Source organism: Silene latifolia, unplaced genomic scaffold (genome assembly GCF_048544455.1).
Source record: "Silene latifolia isolate original U9 population unplaced genomic scaffold, ASM4854445v1 scaffold_79, whole genome shotgun sequence".
Classification (NCBI taxonomy): domain Eukaryota; kingdom Viridiplantae; phylum Streptophyta; class Magnoliopsida; order Caryophyllales; family Caryophyllaceae; genus Silene; species Silene latifolia.
Genome location: NW_027413701.1, coordinates 4331367 through 4342061, shown reverse-complemented (window position 1 = coordinate 4342061; position 10695 = coordinate 4331367). Strand labels below are relative to the sequence as shown.

The following is a 10695-nucleotide window of genomic DNA, read 5'->3' as shown; positions in this document are numbered from 1 at the left end:
ATTATATCTCATTATTTATTTATAATATTTTCCACCCAACCCCACCCTTCTTAATATTTGTGCAAAATACAAATAGGTAGGGTGGAGTTGAATGGAGGAAGTATATATCATCTTTAATTTGTTTCCTCTTCCTTGTTTAATTTCTAATTCAAACTGAATGATTTCCAACCAAATAAATCAAGTTTCTCGATGTGAAACAAATTCCAGTCTTTTGAATCAACCCCTATCAAAGCATTTTATTTTCCCAACTTTTCATGTCGAATCAACTTTTACATTCAAGATTACATAACTAAAATCAAATGAAACTAGAATTAGATTCTTCATATTCAACAATGTATTAAATATCGGATTCAGTTATGATGCTCTTGTAAATCGCCAAGGCCTAGTCTCGGTCATTTTACTACAAATGTCGACGACATTGCCTCTAAACAAGACGTTGTCATGTCTTAAATTAGATACCGTGTACCCTACTATGACTGAATCTACCTCATATGTGCATGTAAAAAGGCCTAAAAATCCTTCCAATGTATGACAAACTGTACATTATCTGCAACCTTTATTTGCTCTTCAACCATTTTGAGAAGCCAGATGACATCTCCATTCTTGAATGGCAGTAAGCAATGTCATGTTAGGGGTGAGATTGAAATGCTGTAACTTTTGTTTCGTTACAGGAGATATATCATGCTTTTCGAGCCATGCCTCTATGGCTCTGCGCTCGTATGTAAACCCGTCTCCTGCAAGGTATGGATCATCCATAATTTCCTGCACCATGGCAGAAGTGAAAAACTTGTTAAATGATTTCAATGCATGAGTTGATCCGACTTGGAGAAATACCGCGTAATAAATTTGATAATCCATAGAAACTTACATGAAGGATAGGACAAAAGTAGTGAGTTGGGGCAAAAATACTGCTTCTTTCACTCTTCATACTAGCATCAGCAATGTCAGCAAGTTTCTTCAAAACAGGAAGAACCCCAGTTTCAAGATCAGGTCTATCTCTGCATCTAAGTTTGCAACATTCCAAAGCAAGCTTTGTCAACTCCTCCGCTTCTGAAATCGGCCAATCTGAAATAGAATCATCAAGAATATACCCCAAAGTTCCACTCTCAATTGCATTTTCCATGACCAGTAGAAGCCCATTTGGGCGACGGGCTGTCAATAACTGAAGAATTATCATCCCGAATGAATACAAGTCAGATTTGGGTCTGACTGTGCCTGTGCGCTGATACTCCGGGTCTATGTAGTACAGTGTACCGGCTAATAATGAGTTTCCGAACATGGTTATGTCGTCAGGCACATTATCGGATATGAGCTTAGCCAAACCAACATCACTGATTTTGCTTACATGGTTTTTTCCAAGTAAAATGTTGCCAGGTTTAAGGTCGCGATGAACTATAGGCTCTGGCTTTTTGCTGTGTAGGAATGCAAGTCCACAGGCTACTTCAAATGCTATCCGAAACCTGACAAACCAAGGAAGGGGTGGTCTTTCATTGCGACGAAAAATGTGCTCATCTAGGCTGCCGTTTTCCATGTACTCGTAGACTAAGCAACCTTTCTCAGGACATACACCTAGAAGCAGCACTAGGTTTGGATGCCGCAACTGGCTCAATATCCCGACCTGAAACATCAAGTAAATAGATGTTATGTTTATGCTTATTTAGTGCATTACTCATAATCATGGTAGTAAAGATCGCGTTTGTTTCACTCTTTTATGCTTACTAAGTAAAAAACAGAAAGAATCGAAGAAAATGAAAATACAAGTCCTAGATATAGAAAATCACCTCTCTGAGAAACTCTTCTTTTTTGTCAGTAGCATCCTCTCGAAGCACCTTAATTGCCACTGAAGTGTGATCAAGAATGCCCTTATAAACTTTGCCATAGCCACCTTCACCAATAACCCTAGTCTCTGAAAATAATTCAGTAGCCGTTTCAATCTCATCGAGGGTGTACTTTCTAGTGCCTGTTTCTGTTAATATGAGTTCCTCCACCATTCTTCGTCTTTCTTTCGACTCATTTCGAGCATTTATTTCTGCCACCCGCCTTTCGTAGGATTCTTTTGCTAGCAGATTTTTGGCTGCTTGGACTTCTTTCATTACATGTAAATGCTTCACTTTATCTACCTCTGCAATTTTCCTCAGAATTTCTTCTCTTTCTGTAGCTGCATTTATCTTTTCTGCTTCTTTGTCGCATTCTGTGGAAAGGATCTTAACCTGCAAAATCAGATAAAGATCAAACCGATGAACTGAAACTCAATACTACCAGGCGAAGTGGCATCATCTTTCTATTTACAATTAGTATGTAGTGTGTAATACTGATGTGTTCCGTCAGTCACACGGCACAACTCAAAAAAAAAAAAAATGAAAGCATAACAGTATTTTACCCAAAAGTATAACTAATTATGAAAATGCGAAACCTACAGAAATGGTTGATCAGACTAGCCAAAAAGGAATACATAAGCAAGGGATTGGGATAAAGGGATTAATGTATCATAGTTATTACGCGTATGTCAAATGTAGCATCAAATTATCGATTTTGGAGTACCTTTTTCTTAGCATGGACTAGATCTTGACAAGCTGAACTGTACAAAGCAATAGTTGTTTGCAACTCTAGTCTCAGTTCTTCAACTTCATTGTGCAAATCAAACTGTTAATACAATCACAACACTTAACTTCAAAATCTTGTACACGTGTTATCTTCCGAATAAAGTGAACAATTAACACAAGATAATCGGGAAAACACAGTGTGATCACACACCTTTTCATAGGACACATGAGTATCAGGCACCGAAATTCGGCCAGATGAGATATGTTCTGTATTTGATGAAGTTACTGACCTCCAGTGATTAAAATCATGTTCTATGTTAGAGGCTCCATATAGATCTGAGGAAGAGACTGATGCGCTCACTTGGGAAGATAATGACGGTTCCATACTTGGCTCAATTGAGGAGCAAGAAGTCATAGGCGTATTGCCTGTTGTCAATTCTACCGGAATATTACTGTCAGTTGGTAAACCTGACGTCTGAATTTCCGACTGTAAACTCGCTGCAGGATCACATTTACGTGTCAGAATCTACCCAATCCGACATTTTTAAGTGTCGTGACTCGTATTACCTGTGACATTTTAATATGATACTTCGATTTTTCTAATGTGTGCCCAATTGATAACAAAGAAAAACAAAGGCTGAAATTATATTTTTGACTAGTACTTTGCAGGGCCGGCCCAGAGGCCTGTTTGGTGGGTTTTTTTACAAGGGCCCAAGTCTGATAGAGGCCCAATTGGACCGGCCCTATTTTACAATTTTGCCTAGGGCCTCAAAATGTATAGGACCGGCCTTGCATTGATGATTGAGCCGACCCTGTATTTTGTATTTTGACTCGAAATACCAAACTCGTTTTAACCGACCCACATCGATCCAACCGGTTTCTGAACTTACTGCTTGAGGGGAAGGAAGTGGCTAGTTTGGTCTTGACTCTTCGTTTGGATACAACAAATACGTCACAGGTATCAGGAGCACCCTTCAACACAATTTGTGGTAACCCTGGACCCTTAAATTTCCTGAATCAAAATCGACAAAAAAGCCTAATTAAAGTCTGAGTATAATCACATTATAACAAACTAGTTTAGATCCCACGCAATGAGCTAAGGTTTAGAACGCAAACTGAGCTAAGGTTACCTCCATAAAAGATTTATTGATTGAGATCCCATGACTAAGCTTCTGACACCCGATTTACGCATATATTCTACTAGTCCAGCTGCACCATTGTCATGCTCAAGCAGTAATGTCTCGAAAGATGGCTGAAAAAATAAGATAAGTCATAATCACGCCTTAGTATGAAAACTTTCAGCCATTTTACGACTGTAACGCTACCTGGCGTAAAAATTTAGTGCGCTATGAAGGAACAGTAACAAATGAGTGTAAAAGTAATAATACCTCCCCTGGTTTGTAGAGTTTCTTATATTGAGCAAAGATTTCCCCAGACTTTTCTCTTAAGTCGTCCTTATACTTTGCCCTTAAGCTTGACTCCAATTCTTTAATCGGAATACGGTCTCCGGCTACAAAAAAACCATTGCGTTTCAATTTCATACCTCAATAGTTTATTGGTTTGCTGGCAACATAGACAACTTATAGATAAGTTATACAGCTATATATGCCTACATTGCGTTGTTTCGTCAAACCGCAACCTCCAATTATTAATCTTTTTTCGTATAATGATGGAACTCGCCACCATTACTTTTATGTACATAACATTGGTAAGTCCCATTATACGTGATAGTTTGCTTGCTAACACACTTGATTAACCACCTGTTTATAAGTTTGAATTAAAACAGACGTAATCTCTGATCAACTCGTGCAACATGTATTTGAAATCGTTTCCAAAATTGAGTATTATCATGAGTAGTATTTTAATTAAGGTTTTCTATCACGTGCCCGCCAGACAGATGATAAAAAATCTAAAATGGAAATAATTAAATGTTAATTCCATAAAATTAGCATTTAATTATTTCTATTTTGAGTTTAGGCACATGATAGAAAAACTTAATTAATTAAAGGTAAATAAATGATTGAGACGGATACGAGAGATTGAGAGCCAACAAATGAAAAATGAACAAAGACAGAGAAAAAAAAGCTTACAAGGAGTAGGAATGTGGGTGATGGTAGCCATAACATGGACTAACAAAAAACGATCAGCACGAGGCAACAAATTTTCAACAGCCCACCGAACAGCCCGCTTACTTCCATTCCCTTTACCATTACCTCCAGCAGCTACAGCCACCGCCACGGTACTCGGCGGCATATTCATTGCCGTGCTAACAAAGTTACTATAATTGGACGGCTATAAGTTGGTTTGTTCAGATATAGCAGGCGCCCTGGAAAATATATAAGCCCACCAACAGATAATAAATAAGACTATATATATATATATATATATATATGTTTACGTTGATCAAGGAATCAAAATTAATGTCACATTTGGGTATATACATTGCATATAAAAGGGGAACATTTGACTTATATTCAACATTGTTTTGGGGATTTTATTTGATATTTTAATGAGATTTGTTTGTTAAGATGATAATAAAAATTGGGAAAATTGAGATCACGAAACGTAACATTATTTGTTTCATAGACGAATTCAAATGCAGCATCTGTGGGGTATATTTCAGTATAATTTTTTTATTTTTTGTACAGTCAACATCTGAAATTTGTGTGTCATAAGGTCATGGTAATTCTTAGCTGGGTATGTTCTGGAGAACTATCACGTTGTGCATAATGAAGAAATTTGGTTGTACGGTCTGAGTTGTAACTTGTAAGGGTTCATATCTTTGAAATAAGTGTTTATAAGTTCCATTTGTAATTTTCTAAATGGAAATAATTAATATGAATTTATTATAAAGGGGTTTATCTATTAAGTTGTCTTCACTCTTTATTACCGCGAAAGAGATTTTCAAGCTGTCGAGAGGACGCTTTTAGACAGCACGAAAATTAAAAATGAAAAAAGAATTTGTAGGTTTTTTTTTACACATCATCTTCAACCAAATAACTAATGAGAAACCTATTGTTGTGTATACTGGAGTACTAAATAGTTGGTTGTATGCAAGAACTTGTAATGTCAAAACATGGTACGGAGTATATCACACATGACTTAAGAATTTATACGCAAAGAAATGTTCTTTGATTGCACATAGAAACTAAAATTTGCGTAGGTAGGCAATTTTTTACACTATTGAGAAAATGTAAATTTTAAGCAAGGTGTGTTGTTAATCGGGTATATCAATAATCTTCGTTTGTATCTTTTTAGTAGTTTTTATGTGTTGGGAGAGTAACCGAACATTATTGATGAGCTAGTAACATATAAGTCTTTATGCTTAAAATTATGTTTTAAGTTACTTGTATATACAAATTAGATGTTTATGTTATAAGTGGAGTTAGACTTGAAGGATGTAATGGCTATTTATGTTACTAGATGATTTAGGAGTTATGAGCTTATATAAATAAGGGTCATAAGTTATGTTGGATAAGTGAGTGTGTATGCTTAATATCCCGAGCTAAGTGTTGGAGGATTGATTGTATTTGTAACACCCTCATACACCAGGGTGTCTTACCAAGACCATCCTAGCATACCAAGGTGCTACCATCTCGGTTGCCCGAGGCAAAGTATATCAAATAGATCATTCAAGAACGTTTATTAAAAGTTAACAACTGTTTATCAAAATACAACTGAAATGTAACCAAACTGTTTACATCAAAACAACCAAAAGACTAAAGTATAAACTGTCAGCGGAAGCTAGCTAAGCGATCTCTGATGACTCAACCCCCATCCAAACCCGCAATCTATCCATAGCTAAACCTACTCAATCAACTGCTCACCATCCTCTAATGGATCACCACATTTTTGAAAACAATAACGGAGTCAGTCAACTGTATAATCAAGATAAGAATTCATAACACAGACAATACAACCAATCCATTTGCAATATCATTCTCCAAACTCCGTTACTAATCCATAACCGACTACACACTTAAATGTGTAGTTCTGCCAGATTACTCATCGCAACAGGTAACTCTCACCGCCAGTGGAGGGGCTGCAGCCGTTCCCACCTAAACCCCCCCTCATCGCAACGAGCGCACCCAGGTCATTAATGTGCACATCCCCCTTGTGACGGGAGCCACAAGAGGCGAGCATGTGGTTGGAACCATCTCCCGAACATGGTCTCATCTCAACAATATCAATCTCAATATCAACAAACCAATACCAATCAACCAATATTAATCCAATTCAACATGTTAATCAATCACATATATCTCAAATTAATTACACAACGACTGAGTATGGAAACCCTACCTTATCGCAATCCGTTATACCGCAGCCAATCATACAAATGCACAACGAGTAACACATCGTCACCTACAATAACGATTATCAACAATCAACAACACATACGATGACCAAACACCCTAAACCCCCAAATTAACCCAATCTAGGACTTGCATAAACCCTTAATGACAACCATAAACTGATTAAGAGAACGCTAGAGACTTACCAACGGAATCGACACGGAAAACGAGATACAAGGACTCACGATCGACCAACCCTTGCTTGGAGATGATGAAGATGATTAGAGGATGTGTACGTCGTTTAGGTTTAAGTGGAAAAAAAAGTGATTTAGAAAACTGGCGAAAGCCTTTTATACTCTCCAATCATTTTAATCAAAACCGCGGAAAACTAACTCGTCAGACCGGATACTCGGTCGAGTACCTGGGGTACTCGGCCGAGTTCCTCACAACTCGGCCAAGTGCACTCAAAACTGTAGCCTGTTTAAAAGCACTCGACAACTTACTGGACCGAGTAAGCTAGGACCAGAAAACCGTAGTATCACAGTCTTCCCTCCTTAAAACGAATTTCGTCCTCGAAGTTCACACCCATACCTACATAGCATGCTCACATACCCCTCCACCAACCAACACCACTCAACTCTCATCCTTCAACCTGCAAAAGGAGTTCCAACAACAACAACAACCCAAGCTCACCCGGTTTTGGTCCTAGTTCAAATACAAGGTCCAAGTCCACCTCCCAAGCTTAAGTCATGAAACCAAAGGCAAATCTAGATCCTATGGAATCTTTAGAACATTTTTGTCCGGACTTTATCCTCCAAAAACGTATGGATAAAAAATTAGCTTAACGACTACTTTTGGCTATTCGGATTTGGCCTCTTTGGAAAGTAACTGAGATGTCACTATCAGTCTTCCTGTTTTGGCTAGGCAAACTCTTGAAACCTCTTGTGGAGCCTTTTGGAACCTTTTATACTTCAGTATGGCTCATGAATCTCAGCAAGAAGTCCACTCTTTTATTCAATACTAGTTGTTGCACCGCGCCCTACCGGGCGCGGTGCCCCAATTTGGCGAAACGGTATGCACCAATATTTACGAATTATTAGATCAGGAAAAAGACGCGGCTAGTAATGTAATTGAAATGGTGGGTTAAACATAGCACAAATTCTTGTTTGTGACGGTACATATCCGTCATTTTTGAGTGACGGATACCATTTTACCTCATAAAGTACCCACTTTTTCTCTCTCTGCAACACTATTTATGTGGTCCTCTTTCTCCACTAACCCATTTTGTTACCATTTTAACTCACAAAATATTCGCCACAAATGGTAACCCGTCACAAGGGAGACCAATTGTAAACATAGTAGTGAATGAATACACAAACTGGGGAGGATGTTTGGAAACGTGATAGGTTGCAAAATATAATTATAGGATGAATAGTTGTGAAAAAACGACAAAACAATCGTGCTACAAGGTGGAATTAAATCGCCACTTCTGGGCAACTATTACTAAACCGGCAAGCTGGTTATTAGGCTGGTCCATGTGAATCTCGCTGCTTATATTATATAATAGTTCAAACTTAACTGCTTATCTGTGTATCCATGAATCTCGCAGCTTATATTATAAAATAGTCCATGTGAATCTCGCTGCTATATCAATATACAACCAACTACCCCATTTTCTACTCTAAATAACAACTAAGTTATATGACCTATTGAGATTAAAAAAACAATTTGGAGCCTAGCAACAAAGTACGGAGTAATGCACAATGCTTATATCACCCGTGATTAATCTCTTTGAAGCCACAACGTATCTCTTTGAAGTCACAAAGTGACTCCTACAAGTCAGCAAATATCTCCTGTGTTGCCCAGCAGGTAGTAACAATGATTCACAGATGTCAATATACAATCAATGCCTTGGGTAAGTGGCATCTGCCATATACATAGTAAATTTTCTAAGCTTAACAAAAAACTATTGTCACACTAACAGGCAATGGCTAAACAGCTAGCCCCAAAAGCCAACTTATATGACCATTTAAAGCTTGACAAATTTATACTTATTTGTTAACAATCAGATAAGCATACAATTAGAAAATAGAAGTTGTGGCTCGTGGGCATTAAACTATGCTAACCAAAGATGAAATGGAGGGCGTATTTCCATTAGATGCTTTTGTTAAGATGCCAGTTAAAGCAGAACAACCATTTATGCTATCTACAATGATACACCACATACGAACTATATGTAAAACATTAAGAGATGGAAATGATGACCACGTGATTTTCTTCTAGTTTCCGCCATACAATTTAATCCATATTCAAGGAAAGTAGAACCACATGGCACCAATAATCTCTCCATCCTAAGAATTTTTTTTGTGGGTTTGCACCCAACCATTCGATTCCCTGGAACTCAAGTATTTGAGGATATGGGTCAGTTGCGGTGATTCTAGTCATTATTATTAAGGGTTTGTTTTAACTTAGTCGAGTCGCTGTCAGTTTTCTCAGCTATAAACCTTAGACAAGCTCTTTTCTCGGCTATAAACCTTACAAACTCAAAACCTAATCAATCGCTTCTCACTTTCCGAGTAAACTTAGTCTTCAAAGAAATGATACACACATGTCTAAGGGGTAACTATTTGTGAAATAATAAAAGCACAATTTTTTTCAGTATTCATAGAAATCAAAGCATTGACTGGCCCACCACTGAGTGCAAGAAAATCAAACAGAGTACTCGTACCATAGCAATTACCCCGCGACAGGGAAGCACTAAACACAGGGAAGATCGACAGTAGGGAGTGTAATTGACAAAGAGAGCACTAACCACACAATTATTCAGTTCTTGTAGCTTCTGAAGGGACGCTCGAGCTCAATTCTTTCTTACATCTTCCTCTGAAAATATGAAGTTGCTGGACAGATCCCAGAGTTCTACAACTCCTTCATCATGCAACGTCACAGACTTAACTCCAGCAAGGATCAGATTCTTAGCTGCAAATTTCAAGAAGCGCGACATTAATAACCTAAATATCAGCCGATGCTTAATACTGTGAATAGCAGTTCACCTAAACAGAAGTTTAGCATCGGTAAATTCTTTTTTAACATAGTTTCTATTTTCCACTGAAACAACATTGTAAGCAAAAATGTACCAGACAATATTTCATAGCCTCAAATTAACTATATGAACTACAACTTGGTTCCATTAAACAACAAGATTTTTAAAAAACTAATGCTTCACAGCTCTTTGCCATAAAAATATTCGAACAGAGAACAATAGAACTCGTAAAGCATGCTAATTAACATTAAGAAACAATCTAACATGAAACCCAACAAGTCAATAGCCGACATATTTCAAGAGCAAACACCTTAAACAACACAGATATCATACACAAATTCTAGACTTCAACACCCTAGAATACTGATCCACGAAGCAAATAATTTATATAACTCTATGAATATCAAATAAAGAACAACAGATGGCATCCACTTCAACAATCAGGATACCCATAAAATTAGGATTATTGAATTTGCTAAAAACTGCAAATCACATACTTGTTCGTAGTGTATGATTAAATATTTATGTATCAGATACTCTATTAATGTGTGTCGTGCATTTGAAGTTACCTATACTTATGAAATTATAGGCAACCCTAATTTGAATAGATATTATACAACACTTCGCAATAGAAATCATCTCTACCTTTAGAATTCACATTTAACCCGGAATGACTGAATTATTCAATAATCTCGCAAAGATCAGGCAAGATGCCAAGATGTAGCAGCCTTACAATGTTCAATCTTTCACAACCAGCCTAATCCTTCACTTAATTTTCAACATGACAATACACCATAGTACCACATCTCAGCAACTT

The 10695-nt window shown here is 37.4% G+C and overlaps 1 protein-coding gene across 1 annotated transcript; it reads right to left on the bottom strand.

Annotated features, from left to right (window-relative positions):
* Positions 1 to 209: 209 nt before the first annotated feature.
* Positions 210 to 5113, bottom strand: LOC141640400 (U-box domain-containing protein 34-like). Its single transcript, XM_074449202.1, has 9 exons — positions 4634 to 5113; positions 3932 to 4053; positions 3674 to 3795; positions 3434 to 3555; positions 2755 to 3041; positions 2542 to 2643; positions 1782 to 2210; positions 869 to 1618; positions 210 to 762 (listed from the first exon to the last, which is right to left on the bottom strand). Exons 1-9 carry the CDS (start codon positions 4800 to 4802, stop codon positions 568 to 570), a joined length of 2298 nt encoding a protein of 765 aa, XP_074305303.1. The 5' UTR covers positions 4803 to 5113; the 3' UTR covers positions 210 to 567.
* Positions 5114 to 10695: the final 5582 nt, after the last annotated feature.